General features: G+C 37.1%; 1 protein-coding gene across 6 annotated transcripts in view; it reads right to left on the bottom strand.

Moving 5' to 3' along the window:
- CROCC2 (ciliary rootlet coiled-coil, rootletin family member 2) overlaps nucleotides 1–23,084 on the bottom strand; it is a 100,124-nt gene that overhangs the window by 25,550 nt on the left and 51,490 nt on the right. For all 6 annotated transcript variants that reach the window (XM_039320571.1, XM_039320570.1, XM_039320569.1 and 3 more), the window contains 8 exons: nucleotides 22,514–22,693; nucleotides 20,933–21,067; nucleotides 11,047–11,190; nucleotides 4,897–5,135; nucleotides 4,628–4,787; nucleotides 3,896–4,063; nucleotides 2,520–2,871; nucleotides 1,718–1,902 (listed from right to left, as the gene is read on the bottom strand). In XM_039320571.1, coding sequence (XP_039176505.1) covers nucleotides 1,718–1,902; nucleotides 2,520–2,871; nucleotides 3,896–4,063; nucleotides 4,628–4,787; nucleotides 4,897–5,135; nucleotides 11,047–11,190; nucleotides 20,933–21,067; nucleotides 22,514–22,693 — 1,563 coding nt within the window. The remainder of the gene's footprint in view (nucleotides 1–1,717; nucleotides 1,903–2,519; nucleotides 2,872–3,895; nucleotides 4,064–4,627; nucleotides 4,788–4,896; nucleotides 5,136–11,046; nucleotides 11,191–20,932; nucleotides 21,068–22,513; nucleotides 22,694–23,084) is intronic.

Genomic DNA, 23,084 nt, shown 5'->3' on the forward strand with positions numbered 1-23,084 from the left:
CACTCTGTTTATCTTCTAGAAGCTCCTCAGATCAGTTTCCTGCTTTATTTGGTTTATTGGTTTAATTCATTTAATATAATTACTAATTTTCCAGTAGTATTTGTGTACTTTTTATTTATTTATATGGTCTTTTTATTGCAGATTTGTTTATTATTTCTTATGTATCATCTGTACATCATCAAAAGTCCTTAAGGATTTGATTCTCTATGAATGTTGATGATGATGATAACAAAGATGGAGGTTATCACTGCTAAGACAGCATTACATAAAATAATCCCTTTTTGCTCTGAGTAAAAGAAATGGACTAATTTATTTGTTACATATTTTAAGCTATTATTGGCTTTGATCCAGAATGATTAGGTAGATTTATGTGCATAATGCTCTCTATGCTTTCAAATAATCATGTTGAAACTTTGATAATAATTTCTGGTAAACGCCCTTAAAACTAACAGGATGCTGAAAAAAAGTATGGCATATTATTTCAAGTGGATACCTAAAACACATGCTTAAGGGATGCATTCGTACATATGCTGAATAGCAGAACAGAGACTCTAGTGCAGGGGTCTTCAAACTTGGCCCTTTTATGACTTGTGGACTTCAACTCCCAGAATTCCTCAGCCAGTGTGTCTGGCTGAGGAATTCTGGGAGTTGAAGTCCACAAGTCATAAAAGGGCCAAGTTTGAAGATCCCTGCTCTAGTGCATAATTCTAGATCTATTCTATTTATGTCTTAAACATACTTCCTAGTACTTAAATGTTACTACTTCAGTAAGTCTCAATTTTTGTACATTGAATTTCAACCTTAGAATAGTCCACTTTTTCTCGATAGATCCAATGAATGAAGGAACTGAACAAAGATTTGAAAGAATATGGATAATCTAGTGGAAATCAGTGGATGATGCATCTAAAACCTATTTTTAATAGTCACCTAATTGTAGATTTTATTTTTTTCTCATTCAATTGATATGAGGACTAATGTTTATCTATATTAAATTCTTTGTATGTACAGTAAAATAAAAAGAGTACAGAGAAGAGCAACAAAGATGATTAGGGGACTGGAGGCTAAAACATATAAGGATCGGTTGCTAGAATTGGGTATGTCTAGTTTAACGAAGAGAAGGACAAGGGGGACATGATAGCAGTATTCCAATATCTCAGGGGCTGCCATAAAGAAGAGGGAATCAAGCTATTTTCCAAAGCACCTGAAGGCAGGACAAGAAGCAACGGGTGGAAACTAATCAAGGAGAGAAGCAACCTAGAACTAAGGAGAAACTTCCTGACAGTGAGAACAATTAATCAGTGGAACAACCTGCCTCCAGAAGCAGTAAATGCTCCAACACTGGAAGTTTTTAAGAAGAGACTGGACAGCCATTTGTCCGAAATGGTGTAGGGTTTCCTGCCTGAGCAGGGGGTTGGACTAGATGACCTCCAAGGTCCCTTCCAACTTTATTATATTATTATTATTATTATTAACAGAAGTGCAAAAAGGCACTATTTTGCCACAACTCCTTAGCATTAGTTTTATTAAAATAAAATTGATTTGCACTCAAATTGTGATAAATTAGTGAATGTTCTCTTATAGTTTTATAAAACACCAAATTCATAGCTATGAGTTTTTCAAAGTTCACAAATTTATACCATCTAAATCTCAATATCCTTACCATATTCTCCAGATCCTTATGGAGGTAGAAATATTTGAAAGGGAGGTCCTTGCTTACCCTCTCTCTTTGGGTGTCCCGCAACTCCTGAAGGAAGTCCTTCAAAGCATCTCGAACTACTTCTGGATCAATTTCACTTGTGCTTTGCTCTCCCCTGAGATGAGATGGTTGATGAAATGGTGAACGGGAGCGGCTCCTTTCAGGTGATCCAGTGCGAGATGCAGGTGTTTGGCGTCCACTGGTTCCTATAAAAAACAACAACCAAATACTTGCTTGGTCTCAGCCAACAGACAAGGCTGAATGGGATTTCAAGAAGAAAAGACTTCACAGACAACGTTATTTAGGATTTATTTACTTTATTTAGTTAATAAGGTTATCTAACAGATGATATTTTTGGATTGCCACGAGCTTTCTATTGCCTAAGGAGAGAACTTTACCATAATTAGCTCCCTACATCTTTTCAGATGGCTATAGCACCACTGTCCATAAAAGCTTTCAAACTGCCTCTCAGCTATGATGTTTCTTTTTAAAATAAGATACTTAAGCAGTTATTAAATACATAGTTTTAATTAATGTACTTTTCAAATTTTCTTTGTAGTTTGTAAGTCATGATTTATGGATTAGTGCTATGAATCAATTATGATTTATTCAATAAATCATATTTTAAAGCTATGGTATTATACAATATAAAAACTAACCTAAAATGTTGGTTTAATGTTAGATCAAAATATAGCCATTATCCAATTGTTTGTTGGTTGGTTATTTCATTAAATTTATTAATCTATTATAATACCTACTCCAACAGGCTCTGAGTGGCTAACCTAACTTAGCCCATAGCAGTGAGGAGAATTTACAAAATAACCTTTGACTGGAGAGGAGGATCGTTGGGGAGATGGACTCCGGCTGCCAAGTCCCAGAGTGCGACGGAGAGTGGAGTGGAGTGCCACTAACTTCAGCTCAACCTCCCTCTTGGCTGCTTCAGTTTTGGCTAGTTCTGTTTCTAAGCCATGGATGCATCCCTCACAGGTGCTAAGGCGCAGCTGGAGATTTTCGTTTGTCCTGCTTGCTTCCTGAAGCTTCACCTCCAGGCTATGGAGATCATCCTTCCACTTCTTCTCCTTGATGCAACTCTCTGTAAGGCTATGCTTTAAATCCTGCTCTTGAAGTTGGAACTTCACCTCTGCAGAAGACAGTTTTTTCTGCAAGTTCAACACCTGGAAGGAAACAAAATCACAAGGGCAATGCATGTATGTTGCTCCCATCTCTTCAAGGACCCTGGCTCAGGAATTTGACAATATCTGCCAGTGCAAACAAATCTATGGTAATATTACCAAAAGGTATCCAATAATTTATACCCACCCACCTACTATTAACCAGTTACACAATCCTGACATTTTATCCAATTGTAAACCGAGGTTATATCCTGTTTGAATAATATTTATTTATTTAACTTCCACACACGTTTTAATAAGATTGTTATAACATTAATTGTGAGTCACAAGGTAACATTTTGCAATAAATCATTCTTCAAGAATGTTCTTTCAATATATTATGCTATTTCTAATGTAAGAAAAATTTTTTGAGCAATGAACATGATACATAACTAGTTGGACATAAATAAAAAAACGAATTTTATACTTTATACTTACAAAAAAATACATATAGTTATAAGTGTATATGATACTTTTACTATCTTCCATAAACCCCCTAATCATGTATTATTTTCTGTCCATTAATGACTTTGCAAAAGTAATCTAATCTAATCTAATCTAATCTGCCTGTAATTCAGCAGATAATAGAACCTGGTTGATTTTGTCTGGGCTTAGAAGCAAAGCAGCATTGGGCTTGGTAAGTATTTGGATGGGAAAAATTCCAGAAACTTCCACAGCTGTAGTTTAAATAGGGAAATAGAGAAAAAATAGTGGCAAATTATTTCTTAGTTTATACTATTGCTAAGAAAATTGCATGGATGGACCATAATTCTTTTTCTGCCATCAGTTTTCTATGTTTCTATTTTTCTTTAAGTCACCAAGTCAACTTCACTACACATAAAAATACTGTATTATTATATGTGTTGGTCTTCACAATTACATCCTTACCCTATTGAATATGCAGTTTACCAAACATTTTATTTCTATTTCATTCTTTCACAAAATCATGCCTTCTTTCATTGTTTCAACTTATTCTTCAATTCTTCTTTCATGAAATAATCACTCCTTGCTATTATCCCATTGTTACCTCCTTATGAGCAGAATCATGGCCAATCTCCAGAATAGATATCTTCTGTTTAAGATCCAGGACCTCTTTGCTGTTTTGCTGCTCCTGCTGTTCTTTTTGCAGCAACTGATGTTGTAATTCAGTGACTTCCTGGGTTTTCTTGCTGTTCTTGTTCTCCAGGGACTTTACCTATGCAGAAACAATTTGAGTGCAGCCATTCTCCAGTGCAGAATCTATGTTTCAAACTCCCAAATTATATGCGGAATCTTCTGCATAAAACAATTATTGCCATGCTTGGTAACTGCTTCTAACTACCATGACTGACCATATCATACCCCAATCATAATTTAGCTCTAATTTAGCTACTAGATTCTTCAGCAAGAAGATGCTGCCTATTTGTTGTATATGTATCATGATATCAGAAAGGCCTGAAACGGAAAAAGAAGTTATAGGGACAAAACTGTATCATAATTGAGAAGATAGAAGAGAGGAGAGAGGTATTACATGCAGAAATGATATCAGGATACTTTCCAAAATATTTTCAAATAATAGCACGAATTGTATTTGGAGTGGTGCTACTGCATTTGCCATAGTTCATACTTAGGTACCAGTCTCAGGAGTTAACAGTAATGTCAAATGATCTTGCACACATCCTTCCTAACCTCTATCTGATCATGTCAAGTGTTTCCCTCCATTAACCTGTTATATTCTTGGACCTGAACTGAACCATGAGAAAGTCTGTTTGAAAGCTACCTCTCTGCGCAGCTCCTGAAGCTCTCTTCGGGCTTCCATGTGTGCCTTCTCTACTTCCCGTAGATTTACTCGGAGCTCTCCCACCTCTCCCTCAATTGTGGCTTTTGCTTCTTCCAGAATGGCAATTTTCTGTTCTCGTTCTTCCTTGATTCTCTGCAGTCTACAAGAGGTCAAGTGTTTATTATCAGTCATCTCTAAATCACTATGTCTGTTCCATCAATGTATATGAACTTCTTCTCACAGCCTAACACTGTGCCAAATCTGCTGACCTGAGCCTCTCATTCTCTGTTTTTTTGACAGCTGCTCTGAGGTCACCATTGGACTTTTGAAGTGCTTCCTTTTCTCTGTTCTCATCTGCTACAGCCCTGTGAAATTCCAGTAGCTCTTTTTGTCGCTGATCACAAGCTTCTTCCGATTCCTGTAGTCTCTGGTGAAGCTCAGTGACTTCTTTGTGAACATCTGCATAGGTATCTTCTGCCAAACGTAATTGGGCTTTGAGCTGTTCTGCCTTTAAGAAAAAGCTACAGTACATCAATTTTAAGGCACTTTGGAAAATGCATATGTTATTAGGCATCTATTATCCAGAAATAATACGGTAATGGGGTCGTTGGTGCTCTCTGAGCTTGGTTGTTTTCTTGCAGATGTTTCATTACTAAACTAGGTAACATCATCAGTGCTAGGATGGACTAGGACTAGCACCAATGATGTTACCTAGTTGGAATGAAACATCTGCAATAAAACAACCAAACACAGAAAGTATCAAGGACCCCATTGTTCAACCCTGAAACAGAAATATTCGCTTCTATCTATATCACATGGTTAATACGCAACGGATTGCAGTCTTGACTGATTAAAACATGCAGATGAAAAATTGATCTCCAGAGGGAAAGGCACACATCTGCAATTTAGTATAATTTGCCCCTGCTTGATGCCCTCCAACTATATTGAACTTCAGCAATCTTTTTATTTTATCTATATTTAAACAAAGGAAGTATTTAAAATGCAGGTTTTGGGGAAATATAATTCTAATCTAAAGCCTAACACAGAATTGGTAACATATATTATCTAAAGGGAAAAGTAGCAGTAAAAAAATCTATTATCCACATATACTAGAATTATATATATATCTACTAAGATAAAAGTTGTTCAGTAGGACTTACTTTTGAATGTAATTTTATACCGTAGGATTTTACTGACTTCCTTTTTAAGTGAGAAATGAGTCATAATGACATTTCACTGTCTGAAATATTAGATAAAATTTTTCTAATGAAAATTTGACCTACCTTTCATACTGTTACTAAGGTAGTTTGTAGCTAATATTTTTGTCAGGCAAATAATATTAATGGACAATGTATGGCTGTGAAAGTTGGACCATAGGAAAGGCTGAGCGCAAAAGAATTGAGGCCTTTGAACTATGGTGCTGGAGAAGACTCCTGCGAGTCCCCTGGACTGCATGGCGATCAAACTGGTCAGTCCTAGAGGAGATCAACCCTGACTGCTCTTTAGAAGGCCAGATCCTGAAGTTGAAACTCAAGTACTTTGGCCACCTAATGAGAAGGAAGGACTCACTGGAGAAGAGCCTAATGCTGGGAAAGATTGAGGGCAAGAGAAGAAAGGGACGACAGAGAATGAGGTGGCTGGATGGAGTCACTGAAGCAGTAGGCGTGAGCTTAAATGGACTCCAGAAGATGGTAGAGGACAGGAAGGCCTGGAGGAACGTTGTCCATGGGGTCGTGATGGGTCGGACACGACTTTGCAACTAACAACAACAACAACGTTGTGTTATGGAAGCTGATTGTTAAAAGATGGTTTTCTGATACAAATTTCCTTCTAAACTGGCATACTTTCTTGTGCATCCCCCACATTAGCAGGGATAATATCAGTTAGAACAGCTCATGTAAAAAACGAATGAAGTTAGTTTTGGAAAACTAAAAATAAGAAAGGGAAGGAGAGAATGAGGCAAAATTCTGGTCTTGAAGAAGAACAATAACCATGATGAGTAAACTGGTTTAAGAAAGAGTGGCTAAAAGATATCAAGTAATCTTCCATGATTATGGACTAGAAACAGAATATTTCTCTTGTTCAAGTCCAACATTCTCACTGATACATTACATGACTCTCTACTGTTCTCAGCTTGGTGCTTCCTATAATGCTTAGATTTTGTATTTGTAAACAAAACCTAAACATTATAAAAATGCCAAAACTCTGCCATAATCACTTCTTCCAAAGAGAAAGAAACAGAGTAGAAACTGCTACTCCTGTAACTTCTGAGTACTTAGGGAAGACCAAGATATCCAAGAGCAGTCTTAAGCTAAGGCTGAGTAGACACTGACTTAGGTTGCCAAACATTGGAAGGTGCCAATACCACCCCTCCTTCTGAAAATAAAACTCTAAAATACTCAAAAACTGTAAATCTTCACTTTGGGACATGGCACCAAGTCAGTGTGGATGGGGTGCAGTATATGGTCAAATCAGCACTGAGAACACCAAATAATATATAAATTTTAGCTGACAAACTAAGATATGAGGTTTTTTTTAAATTCATATAACTCTTGGTTAATTGTAACTTTTTACTACTTTTAAATAAGGAATGTGTTCAAGAGTGAATATGATGAAATCTATATTTTATTTATTTATTTATTTATTTATTTATTTATTTATTTATTTATTTATTTATTTATTTATGAGACTTATATACCGCTTTAAGTGCAAGCACTCTCTAAGCGGTGTACACCAGTAAGCAATGTATATATATATTTACATTGCCCCCAACAATCTGGGTCCTCATTTTACCTACCCCGGAAGGATGGAAGGCTGAGTCAACCTTGAGCCGGTGAGATTTGAACTGCTGACCTGCTGAACACAGTCAGCTAAAGTGGCCTGCAGTGCTGCACTCTTAATCAGCTTGACCTTGTGTTTATGAGCAAAAATTGTAGCTTATGTATCTCCCAGTAAACAGCTATTAGTTATCAGGATAGTGTGATATATCGTTGAAGATGTTAGTATTGCATGCATGTAGATTTCAATGTGAAAATGAGCAAGAATAAAGTGACTGTGTATCTGGAAGGAAGCAAATAAAGAATTAATTGGTAGAATTATGTTTCTGAAAACTGATTACAATAATAGCTTATGGCCTTCAGTGAACTTAAGGCTTTTCTTTTTCATATATTCTATACTGAGAAACCTTGTATGTTTATATTAACAGAATTACACTGATTTTTTAAAGTACAGTCAGTTTTTATTATTCATGATAATTATGGTCTATAAAGTTGCTGCATGCACTGAATTAGTGCATACCGAACCATTGCTCATAAGAGAAATACAGGGCCCAGAAGGCAGAGCATCACCTTGTTAAACTGTTCAACATTCAGTTGAGAATGTGCATATTGAGTGAATCAATTATTTTGCCACTCTGCATATGTCTGTGAATGACCATGAAAATGGTCTGAGTATTGGTCTGGGGTTACAAATACATTTAAGCAAGTAAGTGAATTCGCAAATACGGAATCTGCAAATAATGAGGATTGACTGTATCTGTTCTATGGGAATTATATTGCAAAAATATAGCAATCTTTCTTAACTTAATGTGGTCTACAGATCTGTCCTTAAAACTTTCCTTCTCCCTGATTTTTCCCCCCACTCTTGAATGACATAAAAGATGACCAATTCTACCTTGTCTGTAGGAGAGGATGGGGTCTGCCAATAAAAGATTTGACAGCAATAGGTTGGGAAAAACAACAGCAGTAAAAATGGAGAATCAGTTTTGAAGTATCTGAATAATTGCAAATAATAACATAGATAAAATCCCTAGATTAAACCGGTAGCAGTGCACATGTACCATTTGAACTTCAGTTGGACAGCCACAGAAGCATATTAGCTTAAGAGCTTTCCCATGAACTGCCGTGTGAATTAAAATGGAGAAGAAAGAATGGTCTGGATTTTATTCAGCCTTCCTTGGAAAGCTGTGCTTGTTTGTGCAATGACCTATGCCTGGTATATTTTTGGGGAAGGGTAGGAGAATTGTATAAGAACCCCAATGTTTTATGTTTTTCTTTTGAGTTTTCTTTTTCTTTTTAATTCTTTTTACTCTGAAAAGCTCTAACATTGTCCAGATCCTCCCTGTTGGCCTGGCTTATCCCAACCAGCTCTGTGTTATTGTTGTTCTGTTTTTGAGAAGGATTAGGGTGAGACCCTTTTTCTACCAGCCCCCACCCACATATGGGATCCACAAATGCACTCAGCATTTTTCTGCTGAGCTCAATAGAAATTCACAAAGAAAGGTCAGTGACCAAAGAGAAGGGCGATCCATCATAAAATAAACTGTTTTTATTCCCCAGGATAAGGAGAGGGGGTTTGCAGTGGATGGGACTGAAAAGAAAACACACAAAACTCCCCCATCCCAATACATTCACTCCTTCCTGGCTAATTCCCCTCTGTGTTTTCTCCTTCACAAGAACATTTCAGCTAAGCTCATAATGAAATTATTATAATTATATATTGAATAACATTTATAAACAGCATCTTTTGAAATCTTGCCTGGGTTGTCAAGCCTCCAGCTGAAGCTTAGACACATGGAAAAAGGTATCCGAAGTGGGAGAAAAAGGCACATATTTGTGTGGTGGTAGGGGTGGTATGTACGTGGATAGGAGTCAGCATGCATTTAAGTGTGACTTAAGAATGATTTAAGATATGCAAGAGTCTGCGAATTCAAATAATTAAGTTCACATAATAAGAACAGATATGTACATGAGAATCTTGGACAACAAGAATGTCTAGGTGAGCAATGGACAAATACATGCTACTGGCAACTTGCCAAAATGGACTGCCATGTTTAATTGTTGTTGTGTGGAGTGTACATGCACAGAAGTGTCCGCGTCAGTGTTCTTGTACATATGGGACGGCAGCTCTGTTCAACTCAAGACTTCCTCAAGTTAAAAGGCTGTGAAAATGTTATGGTTCCCATGGTGATAAGTAGGTCAATGCTGGCACCTGTGAGAATTTTGCTCTGTGTTTCTTTGCCCTCGGCTTGTTATATTAGTCCTTCAGCTTACTTCTCCCCCTCCCCTTTCCCTCTCCCTCTTTCTCTCGCGTGCTGTTGTCTCTGTTCCCATCCTGTGTTAGTCTTTCTCTGCCCATCCTGCCTCCATCTCTGAAGATCTTCCTCACCCCCTTTGCCCCATCCCCATTCCTTCTGCCTCCCTGCCCTCTGAAACAACCCTCTTCTCTTGCTTGTGTGGTCCCTCCTGGGGCTGGACTTTGAAATCTGTTGAAAGGAGGCCATTTTTTGCCAAAATAAACAGCCTGTCATGTTAAATTACTCTCTCTTCCTCTTTTATGTCCTTTAATTTTCTATTTCCCCCTCGCCCCATCCCTTTCTTTCTCTTTCCTCCCTCAAGCTCGGGTCATTTTTGTTCTGCATTCGCTGTTTGTAAAGAATTAGAACCCTGGAAACATCTGGCAGTGGGTGAGGGTTACCATCTGGGGAAGTTTTTCAGAGTTGTAGATATTTGGAAGAATGTAAAAAACCACCCTCTAGAGTTGGATATTAAAAAGAGGGGACATGACAGGGTGGACAGTGATTTCTGCTTCCAATTTAACCAATGACAAGCCGGCGTTGGAACTGGTGTAAAGGCACTGACTAGCTGGATCAGTTCCAATTACTCTAGCCAATACCCATCTTGGGAGCACATTGGATACTCCACATGCTCTGCAGGAGGCCACATCCATCCAGAATACAGGCAGATGACAGCTTTTCAACAAGTTCAACGTGCTATGATAAAAGCCCCTGAGGTCTAAGCTCATACAGGGAACAACACGGCACCATTTGTATAATCATTTCCATTCCCTAAACCCTTAAAACATTGTGAAACTGACCTATAATAATTTCAAGTTCTGCTGTCCTGGAAAATCAGAGAATATGCTAGAGAAAAAAGCTGGGTAAGAATTTCTACAAAAGGAGAAACAGACTGCTCAGCAGTTCTTCAGGAAAAGTTTCATTGCAGTTTCAAATACAGCACAGCAAATCTAGGAGTAGATTGATTCTGCTGTTGGACATAGCTGCTGTCCTTTTAGAGAGGTTTGCAGAGGTTTCAAAGCTTGCTAAATTTGTTTGTCCAGAGGTGGCAGTGTTATGAATTTATATCGTATTAAAAACTCCTGCTTAATCATATTACTCTGACATTTGAAAAATGCTGCATCTCCAACATCGACTTCCTAAAATGTTTTGTCAGATGTTTCTCCTAACATTTAGCACTCTTATCTTCTATGGGAGCAGAAGTCTTTAGATTTCATATCTATGTTCCCAGCCTACACTGATAGCCTTTGTTGACAAGTGGATATGTAATCCACTTTTTTGGACAAATATTCAATAAGGATAGAGAGGAAATGACCAGATGTGACAGCTAAAGAGGCATACATACCTCCCGCCCATTAAGTTCTTTCTCTCTTGCCAGCTCCTTTATATGTTCATTTAAGCGTTTAGCCTCTTTCTGGTGTGCAGCCATTGCATCCTCAAATTGAGCCTGGAAGGTCTGTAGTTCTTTGTTGATGCTAGTTATTGTGTTCTGTAATGAAGAGAACATAGGAAAAAGTATGGTATGATCTAGCTTTGCTTTATACATATTTAAATAGAGTTACACTCTCGTTTACCAATTACTTGGATTGATCCGTATTACTATCTCCTAAGATCTTTAGCAGCACAGATTATAAGAACCTGCAAGAGGGGATACTCAAGTATTAGAGCAGGAAAACTGCATTACATAACTGAAATGTAAACTTTTCTTTCTTAGTGATTCACAAAATCTTCAGAATGGCCGGGAAAAACTACTTTTACCCTCTGTTCCCCTGATGTTCACTTTCACTTGAGCACAGGTCATGATTTATATAGCCTTATCTCACTGTTTTCTATATCACAGAACTCCAGCCAATAGTAAAACACAAAGGAGAGCCAAAAGAGCTGAGACAATGCATCATTATGCCAGCAGCTTGTTCTATCGCTACAGTATAGGCTGGGTTCCCTTTAAATGTATTAGTATACAAAGATCCTACCCCATGCCTGTTTCAGTAACTTTGTGACCATTTTCTTAGCGCTAAAATGTGTTTTGTGCATAGAAAGAGATATCTATCAATCACTATGTACAATATTTGATATTTATGTACATCCCTTAGAAATGTAGGTCTTGTACTTAGACAAACTGTAATTATTTAAATTAAACAAGAAATTGGAATGGTAAAATCTGGCTATCCTATCCATATCATGAAAGAAGCCTTATGGTCATAGAATAAAACAGTATCTGGGTTGCTAATCTTTTTAATAAAGGATACTGCTCTCCATAAATACCATTACTAAAGCAATTAATTTTATTTTCTTCAGTGACAACTTCTTTCTCTTCTTGGAAAGTGAATTCCAACATCGGAGACTGAAATACTCAAGAGTGTTTCATTTGCATACTGGTGGAATATAAGAAAGAAGTCCAATATCAGGCAAACACCGTTTACCGAAGGGTGCCAGTGCTCTGCAAGTCAATGTTTCATAAAATCTACTAATCATGTTATATAAAGATTGAATTTATAATCATTTACAGTTATAATCAAGTTACAGTTATATAATCAAAGATTGGTTAAAGAAGCCATAATGTTATGTTTGCATAACAAACCGTTACTTTCAAATAACAATATCTCAATTATCCCAAACTGTGTTATGGCTTAAGGTGAGATATGAACCAACTAAAAGAACCAAAATTATTCCTATTCTCTGAATGATATTTGCAACATACTGAGTTGGGAGACACTTCTAGTTGGTTTGACTGTTTGCGTTAGGCAGGGTCTTAGACTGTCCCACTCCTTCCTAAACAGCCCACAAATCTCTATTGCAGATACCATTAAGCCCGCTCTTGATCCTATAAGGCTTCAATTTGGATATCCCCCACAAGTGTGGACTTTGTCCCAGAATTCTCAGCAATGGCCACACTGACTGGGGAATTGTAGGAATTGAAATCCACATCTCTGGAAAGTTCCTAGATCCAGAATGGGAAGGTTGCTCTAAACCTAAACATTTGCTAACAACTTTCACTAACAGAACTTTGTATGATACTAAAGTTGCTTTCCATAATTTTAATCTTATTTGAAAGATTTGTTTTGTTTTTGCTTTCTGATAATTAATGATTGTATGAAATTGTATTTCATAGTCATCATATACCAAAACTGAAAGTGAGTGATTAGATCATTTATGTTTCCCTGGCTTAACTCAGCAACGTATTGGTCAAAATATAGAATATTTGAATCTCAATAGAGTTATTGTATTATTTGAATATGTTTTGATCTCAAATAAGCTCAGCAGGAACATAAAGACTGATGAGTTGGTCTTTTGCTGCTACTAAATAATCATAATCCTATACTCTACTTCTAAAATTACATTGTCCAAAAGTTTTGACAAACATTCAAAATATCAGTAGGCTGAATTAATGCCCCTTTCTGGGGTCAGAAAATGAGAAATAAAAAATACCCATACATTTCCCTATTATAACTCATGGATTAGGTGTTCTTCCTCTTCTATGACATGGGATCATGTAGCAAAACTGAGACAAGCAACTTAGTCATCTAGTAAAAACTACTAATTAGAACATTTGTCTCTTTTATGGGAAATGAATCCCTTGGCAAAAGAGAAAAGGAAGATACTGGAAACTAAGCCAAGATGCTGTATGGAAATTGGGAAGTGTAAGCAGCAATAGGCTGCTTACAGTCTTACTTCTTCTACATTTCTATAAAATGATTCAAATTTAACTTTAAGGTATAGAGTAAAGCAGCAATATATAGCTTATATTTCTTGAGTAACAAAGCAAGGATTATAATCTAGAACAAGAACAGGGCCAGGATAACCAAAGGAGCAGTATCCTATTAAAACTACATTTTATTTACATTATCATTAACTTAAAAGTAATGAATTATAGGTTAATTCAGTTAATATGATTTACTCCTCATATTTAATATCAATTACATTTTAAAAAAATCAGTTTAACAACAAATTTTAGTGGACTGTGATCCAAAATTTAAGGTGGGAGTGCCATTTGACTTAGCAGTTGCAATGCTGGCATATAGCAGTTGTATCACTGGCATATAGCACAAATGGAGAACCAGATATCCTTTAGATCTGTTGAACTATTTTTGAGAAACCCCAGCCAGCACAACTAGCAATGAGGAATTCTGGAAGATACAGGTAGTTCTCGAGGTATAACAGTTCATTTAATGACCATTCAAAGTTACAATGGTACTAAAAAATGTGACTTATGATTGTTTTTCACAGTTACGACCTTTGCAGCATCCCCATGATCATGTGATCAACTTTCAGATGCTTGGCAATTGAATCATGTTTATGACTGTTGTTGTGTCCCGGAATCATGTCATCACCTTTTGCAACCTTCTGACAAGCAAAATCAATGGGGAAGCCAGATTCACTTAACAAACAGGTTACTAATTTATCAGCTGCAGTGATTCACTTAACAATTATGTCAAGAAAGGTTGTAAAATGGGGCAAAACTCACTTAACAAGTGTCTCACTTAACAACAGAAATTTGGGGGTCAAGTATGGTCGTAAGTCGAGGACTGTCTGTATAGTTGACTCTGTGAAAACTTTAGAGAAAAATTCTTACAGTAAGACAATTTTGACATTAGAACCAATTACTCATAGAAATATTGGACTTTTCACTGGATATCTGTTAAGAGATATTTTAATATGATTCCAGCATTTAGCTTAGCTTGAACTTTGTATCAAGTATGAAGTTCAAACCCCAGCTAAATGGCTCCTTCCAGTCCTATGATTCTCCTTTTGGTAGTTCTACCTAGAAGAGAGGAACTGCAAAAAACTAATCATTGGTTGCTCTGAAAATGTACAGCAGTGTAATACAATTCAACACACACTGTACATTATTGTAAAAAGTGTGTTGTAAAAAGTGAACTTCCTTCAAATTGAATTCAACTCCTGGTGACAATCTGAACATATTCAGGCAACCGTATAGAAACTGTTTGTTATACCCTCTTCCAGGATGCATTTACCTGCCCAATCTGGCCTATAGCCCAGGATTCCTTGGAACTCTCCTATCCAAGTTCCAACCAAAGGAATCGTCCTTAATCTCTGAGTCCAGTCAAAATTAGCTGGTGCTGCTACCTACAGTTTATCTATAAGATAAACAATAAAGATGACTAACATTGGATGTGTATAAGCAATTTATCCAATAAAACAAAATAAAATTCAGGATTGCTCCTGCCAAACATCTTAGAGCTCAGCAAAGGAAGTAGGGCAGCTGAGAGAACAGGTGAAGGCATTTTATTCCCCCCAGGCTCTACCCTTTGTGATTGCCTCATGGAAAGCAGCTGCACTTTCCATTATCCTGGCAGAAGACTCTGCCCCACTGTGACTTGTATCATAGGCCAGATTTCCACGGGGAGTTCTGTGTGTGCTTCTGTTGAACTTGAAGTGGCCAATCTATTTTCCTTTGAAGAGAAAGTGTCATTAAACCCCTCCTTATTTAATTCTACTTTCTCATGGAAGTAAATTGGTAGCCTGACAAAAGTAATAAAGGGGATTTTAGTGGGAAGGATTGAAATTTATGTTGCTGGTTTTATTCTTGGTTTGTCAACCTGGATCTTATGCATGCAAAACATAGATTGAGGAGGCCAGAAATTGCAATTAGGGTTCTGGTGTCCTAGCCATCCTGTGATTGTTATATTTAAGGATGGCTTTATCCATTGGTGCTGCCATTAAAAACCAGTTGGCCAGCATGGTGGAAGGCAGTGGCCAGTATGAGGAGCAGTGGAAATAGAATGCCTATTGCAAAAGTCACAGGCAGAAGGCAAAAATGAAGGGATGTATAAAGAGTTGGAGTTGCATGAAGGATGAAGCAGGTTGAAACAGAGAGAGAAGACTAGCCAGAAATATGCAAACTTAACTAGACAAGGAAGAGGGCAAATGAGTCAACTGTTAGTGGACTGGTTTGTCCAAGGTTTAATATACTGGATTATGGGAAGTGGGATAAGACATGGAGGTGATTATTTTGTTCCTTGGACAGAGATAGGCAATAGTCATCTGGAGTGAAAAAAGAGGGAAGGTGACCATCTTGCTACAAAATGACTCAGGGATCTCATCTTTGGGCATATATTGGCATCTCCCTGGGAGACTTCAATTTCTGGACTTTGGGCAGGGTTCAGGTGTAGTTCAGGATTCATAGCGACCATGACAGATCATTTCCATGGGTATGGAAAGAAAATCTTGTATGAAATACTGAAGGAATAACAACTAGCTATGATGGAAAAGAAGTCTGTGTTAGGCACATAGAGGCTTTTGAAAAATCTTGATAAATCCAATAAACAACAACCCTAATAGCAAATCTGAAGACATGAGTTAAATTTTCCCAGATCTTTCTAAAGAACAGAAAAGGAAGTTTGGGTATTTGTAATGTAGTGTTGAATATATTTGTATTGTCTTGTTAATTGATTTGCTTTTTTGATGAAATGTCATAAATAGTAGTGCCTTTCTACATATTGAAATTGCACAGAAAAGAGAGATGAAAGGCTTAAAAATCAAGCAAGTTGGTCTGAAGCCTGTGCATTACTCTATGGCCAGCTCATATTAAACATTCATATTTTCCATATGTAAAAAAACATTTTTAAAACTACTGTTCAAAATCTACAATAACTTACTTTCATTTAGAGTAATTAACTGTCTAGTGCTATCGAACTGAATAGTTTACTATATATTTTATATCTTCTTACTATCCAAATTTCCACAAAATTTTAACTATGTTTATATTATCTGTCTCCTCTACAGCTATCCATCTGAGCCCATACTTTTTTTTTTAATAAAATATTATTCAGATCAGAGATTCCACTGTTTCAACCTGCAGATGAAATACTGATCAATTTAGGACAGTCAGTATATCTGTATCCTGATGAAATCTGGTCTGCCACCACTGTATATGCTTTACCTATGCTATCTAAGACTTAGATGCTGCTGCCATGGGCTTATATTTACCCCCCCCCATTTTTATCTTTATTCTTATAATAAAAGTCACTTGCCTACATGGGGAATTGACTTGTGGATACTGAGTGCCACCTAGTGCTATCTAAGAAGCAGCAGTCTGAGACACTGGCCCAATCCTGATGATAGGATATAATCTAGATAGGTGCATCATCCAAGATTCCTCAAGAACATCAATCTTTCCCAATCCTATACCTTCCAGATGTGTTGACAATTTATTATCTGTAGCTAATATAGTTAGTCATCCTGACTATAGCTGTTGGAAGGTGTAATCCAATACATCTGGAAGGCAAAACCATTTCCAGAGTTAACCGAGTGGCATGGGTTAAAATAGACTTTGGAATACATAATAATTCACTTAACAATTACTTAATAATGAGTGTCAGAGGTACTGGCCCCAGGACATTATCGAACACATCTGGCTTCCTCAATCATCCCATTTATAATTAGAAACAACATCCACATCACAGGACTTCTTGGAGGAAACATCACTTGTCATTCTGATCCTCTGATTTAGGATAGTCCAAACTTTTCAACCCTGTGACTTCCAGCTGTGTAGAACTATAATTTCCAGAATTCCTGGGCTAAAGGAGAGCTGTGATCTCTTGAGAAATTTATTTCAGAGGTAGTTATGTTGCTTCAAGTAGCCTGATAATGTGATTAGAGAGCAGGGACATGCTAACTAGCTTTGCCTGCTGACTTTTATCCCAGTTTCTATGCTCATTACTCTCCTGTTGCAGAAATAATGTCTATAGATGGTTGCAGTGCTGGTACAGGAATGTTACATGTGAGGCAAGGTTAGCCAGCATATTCCTTGTCATCACCTCATTGCATACATTGCTTCAACTTTTAACTGGGTAAATCTTGAAGCACTTCAAGACAACTGCCAAACTTGTGATCTCTGGATGTGTTTGTAATGCAGCTGCCAGAATTCCTAGCCAGCATACTTATGCATGTTTCTGTGTTTTGTTACTCAGAATAAACAAGGGAAATGTGTTGTTGTTGTTGTTGTATTAGTTGCATAGTCATTTCTATTCATCTAGCGAGTCTTTTCTACGGACCTAGGATGATGATGATTTTTATTATTATTATTAACAAAACAGTTGGATTCTCTTTGAATAAATCATATACAGTAGATCAGTCTTTTCAATGACAGGAAAGCAGTAGAAAAGGTAGAAGTAACATCACAGAATGCCTCCATCCCTCTGTGTGTAGGGGAGGGGGCAGGAAACCCCTGGCGGCACTGCAGTTCCCAGAGTAGAGCAGGATGATTGTTGTGTTTGGGAAGCTGTGTTTTGCCATCTAGGCTGAAGGGAGCTCCTCTGGGGATTCAGAGAGGGGGAGCTCCAGGAAATGAGATGCTCTTGGGCAAGATCTTTTCTTCTGGAGCCAAGAACTTGCTCACTGCTTTGCAAGCCACTCATAAGCTTCTCCAAGAGGACGGAGTTTGGACCATGTATGGAACACAGCCATGCGGCTTCCAGCTATGAATTGCAACATCCTTGCCCTGGGGAGGAGCATCTGGCTTGCATTTGTTACCTCGCCCTTCTCTGTTCCAGCCTCTGTTCCTACTCTGTTTCTGCATGTAGTACCTTGCAGAATATAGCTCACTGAATCAGGTCCAATCTCTCTCTGTCTCAGTAGGATCACAGTCATCTTCAATGAGCCTAAAGTTGTTTCATAAATCAAGAAATTGAGGGATAGAAATAAGATTTCCAGAAAATCACAGCAACAGGGCCCATTTCTGTCATTCTGTGCTGCTCAAAACAATTGAGGTGGAGTTACTGTTTACAGTCCTTCAGGGAATGTATTTGTTTTAAAGCTGGCTTTCTTCTGGTTCTCAGTCAATCTTTCCAGCTGAAATGCTTTTCAGATTTGTTCTGGTGGGGTTTCTCACCCTTGTTGTGCTGTTTGTTTGCTTTGTCTTAAGAGGCTGTGCTTCACAAGCTTGTGAATAGATTTCTCTGGAGATACAAGAGGGCTCTGGCTGATATTGCCAATGTGTTTTTATTTAAAAGCAAATCCCACAAAGGATATTGAAAAAAGGAAAAATCCAGAGATGCATTATGAGAAACAAAATGTGGAGCCTAATCAAAGAATGCCTGTGTCAGCATAGCATCCCTATGTTAGATGTCCTCATGACATCACCAGTATCTACTTATCTCTTTCCATGCTTCTCTATATGTTTACAAAAAGAACAAGGTTCCTATAACTGCTAGTATTTCATCCTTGGTGCTATGCCACATTAATTTCAAGTAATTGGAATTTCAATTAGTTACATTCCCATGCTTTCTAAATACAGATTTGCTTTTAAAAAACAACCTTGAAGACATTAGAACCACAAAATCCACTGATCAATTTTCTTGCATTAAAAAAAGAAGACATTAAAAGCAACCATAATAATTCTGATTCAAATTAAGGCTACAGCAGTTCAGGAAAGATGTTAACAACGATTTGTCCATGCTGTTTAATTGCCATTGGTCAGCTTGAGAATCCAGTCCCCTTTTATACTGCAGCACTTTTTTTCTGTCAGTCGCACACCTGGTTAGATTTTTCCCTTGCACACTTCAGCCTTGTAACTAGGAGCCCTTTGGTTGTTTATGTACTGCCCCGAGAAACTGGTTCTCAGTATCAATCCCACATCTCTATACCTCATCTATGGAGCAAAAGTGGATTGTCCTTTCTCCATAGTAGCTGTTTTCTCTCAGAGAAGCTCTTGATACTTTATGACAATGGGGAAGTGGGCAGAGCTATAGTTCTCCCACATTTTCTTTCTCCCAGGGAGTGGTGAGTTGTTGCATTGGGATTAGGGAACTGACCTCCTTGACCATAGAGCTGTAGACTAATCACTCTTTCTCAACCCCAATATTGTTTTTGTGCAACTAAATTTCTCATGCTCACTGTTTTCATTCTCCAAAGAAAAGGGGGATGATAAATATAGAATACTAAAATGCACTTGAATATTTAACATTGTTAAAATATTTAATATATTTGTATACTACTAAATGTATTCAATAGTTCTCATAGCTGCTATGTATATACACAGATGGCTTACAAACATGTTTTCTTTTTGCTGTTACCCTCATTTATATCAAGGAGAAGGAGCTTTGAATAAGCTGCCATTTTCAGTCCATCTGGCTGGGCAGAAGGGGAGGGGGAGAAGAGCTGACTTTATTTTCTGCAAGAACACTGCCCCCTTATGGCACTATAGATTTTCTAGAAACTGTTGGGATATGAATGCTGGGAAACTTAATCTGTAGTCATTTTCTTAATCTCAGTTTGTATGTAGCTGGAAATAAACCTTTTATCACAGATGTCAATAAAACAGAGCCCTAAATAAGTGCTGGCATCTGTACAATTTTCATGACTGAGAACTGGAGGCAAATCCAGGACATTATTAATCCGTACTTGAACTCTCCAGCTGATTTTCTCCCTCCACTGCTAATTTGTATTTTTATATTTTCTGTGTTTTAATTTTCTTTATATGCTTTATTTTTAATTGCATGAAATGTATGCTAATATCCTATACTGCCTAGGGATCCACTGCATGTCAATATTATAAGATGCTAAATAATTGTGCTTGAAAACAAAACTTTACAGTAATCTGTCTCAATTTTCTGAAATTTACATTTTTCCACCAAAGCAAAAGAAAACAAAACCCTCAGATCCTGTCCTTTTCTGTGGTCCTTGCTGAGCCGAATATATTGTACTATTGTCCAATAATTTCACAACATAGATTTCAAAACTTTAGGTTTTAAACCTGTATTGCTTTGTTATTTCCATTAATCTTGTTATCTTTCATTCCAATAACGATACTGAAAAATATTTAAACTTCTCTACTTAGCTTTTAAAAAATGCTTAAGAAACCAACCACATTTTAAATGTTCATTCTTTCTACTTATAAAAGAACTCAAGAAACATTATCATTAGAATTCTATGCAAAAGTAACAAAGTCATCAAGGTCAACAGAATAAGCCTAACAACACAGCAGTAAGAATAAACATCCACTTCTTCCATATAGCTGGCAGAACAAAAACATTTTCATCTTTTTTCTGAATATCCCTTAAGGACCAAAGCAGGCTGGCTTTATTGTGGGAGAGTTCCACAAAAGGTGACATAGATATGGAAAGCCACAAGCAAATCCTTCTACCCACTAGTCATGAAAGGATAAGAAGTTATCTTCTGATTTGTGTGGTCCTAGGTGTTCTTTGGGATGAAAGAGCTGCAAGGAATAAAATTCTGCCCTTATGTCACAGGAAAAAGTTTATACTCACCTTATCCTGCTCTTGTCGCTTCAGAGCATCAAGTTTCACCTGTTCAATCTCAGACCTGGCATATTTCAGCTCTCGTTGTAACTCACTGAGCTTTTCACCAAGGAGATTCTTTTCAACTTCTTTCTGAGAGACTGCCTAAAGATGATGAGAACAAACATCCTCATCACTTTATCAACCTTACACTGTCCTGAATATAGTTTATGACTTTTATTTATGAACAATATTGACATTATTAACATATTTAAAATAGTATTTGATCTCAGAAATCTAGCCAGATCTGACCAGTTTAGGATTTAGATGGAAAAGCATCAAGAAATATCAGAACTATGGGCTAGACTGGGATAGTGTAAAACATCATAGAAAGTGGACATAGGAAACCCCTTTTGTGCTGTTGCCAAGAATGTTACAGGGATGTGTCCGTGGATTTATCAGGACAGCACACTTTTTCAAGATTACTCTAAAGCAAAATTCTCAGGGATGTTTGTCAGGAGAAACAAAATCATATTTGATGGATGGGCAGGAAACATGACTATTTTGTTTACTTTTTCCTCTATAGAAGTCCATAGCCTGTCAGTCCTGCAATTCTTTTTGATATCTTTTTCTATTTACCTCAATTGCCTTTCTCTGTTGCACCCAACAACGGCGGCTAGCAATTTTCAATTTACACTTAACTCAAGCCATTGCAATACTATTTTGTTTTGTTTGGGCTAAGATGTTACGGTGATTTGTAACTATGATTTATGGAGCAGCTCTTTATTTGTTCAACAAAGTGTAACTAAAATAAAGCACTAATTGGATTGTATTATGTGTCCAGTTACAATACCAAACTGCAAGAGAGATCTGGCATAGAAGGTCAGCTAGCTGCAATAACTCTATGGGTCAGGGGTAATTCCATGGAATGGCACTGGGACTGTCTGCTTTCCATTTTACATGAATGATACTGTCTAGTAAAATAAATAAATATTTTATTCCCATTAAAATAAGGTCTGTAGCGAATGATATCAAAATACCTCAGGGATACTGAAAACTATTAGGTATTAAGAATGCCTGGATCAATCTCTTTCCAGTCTATTTCAGTTTCTTTTATGCTTACACATCAATGTTCTAACTCTCTTCTATTTCAATCTGCATATATTTTTAAAAGTATGAAAATTAGCATTTTAACATACTTTCCCACAATATATGAATATTTATTATGTACTTAATGCTAAAATAAGAATATTACTTCTTTTAAAAAAATCTATGAAAAAGAAAGGATAAACATATCCCAATTTCCTTATTAATCCAGAAAAAGTGAATGAGGTTTGTCTCCTTAAAAATATGAACCTGAACAAATTCTCAAGTTTTCAATTTCAGATAATAGAACCAGATGCAACTGCACTACTTCCAAAAAATATTTTGGGGAAAATACCCTTCTTTTCCCTTCTGAATATTACCCAGTATGGAGAATTTTGACAGTCCGTGTTCATTGAGCTCTGAGTAAATCCCTGTATGTAATGTCCTCAATAGATAATATCACGGGAGAGATGGGGAACAAAGTTTCCTTCTATCTTGTATAACCTTTCAACTATTTCCTCTCACCTTTTGTTTTTCATTTTCTAGCATAAGGAGACTTTCATCTCTGCGCTGCTGCAAAGTGAGGATTTCCTCCATGAGCTCCCTTTTCTCAGCTTCATACTTAGACACCAATTCTTCCTTCTCTTGCTGAAGACAGCTCACACTTTCATCTTTTTCCTCCATCAGGACCAGACGTAGGATCTCCTGGTATCAGCAGTGTATTGTACAGTATTTATCAACTAAAATATTACTGAATATGAGCTCAATACGATTAAAAGCCTGTCTTCTGGGACTTTTTGGAAATTTTGATCTCAGAGATTCTCAGTCATCCAGAATCTTCATAGACATTTAACTATGCATTTTGGGTTCATCTCAGAGAGTATCAGAGTACACAGAAAATAAACTTTTAATAAAGGCACCCCAAAGAAGTTTTTTCAAAAGGCAACTGGACTTGAAGACATTTTGCTTCTCATCCAAGAACTTCAGCCAGAACTTTTACTGAATTCATCCTCCTGATCTGCTGTTTAGTTCTATGGGCAACGTTACTCAAATGGGTTGATCTGAAAATTGGTGACTTAATTCTTAATCAGTTTTG

This window comes from Crotalus tigris, unplaced genomic scaffold, assembly GCF_016545835.1.
Source record: "Crotalus tigris isolate CLP2741 ecotype Arizona unplaced genomic scaffold, ASM1654583v1 scf7180000023658.1318691, whole genome shotgun sequence".
In the NCBI taxonomy this organism is placed as follows: domain Eukaryota; kingdom Metazoa; phylum Chordata; class Lepidosauria; order Squamata; family Viperidae; genus Crotalus; species Crotalus tigris.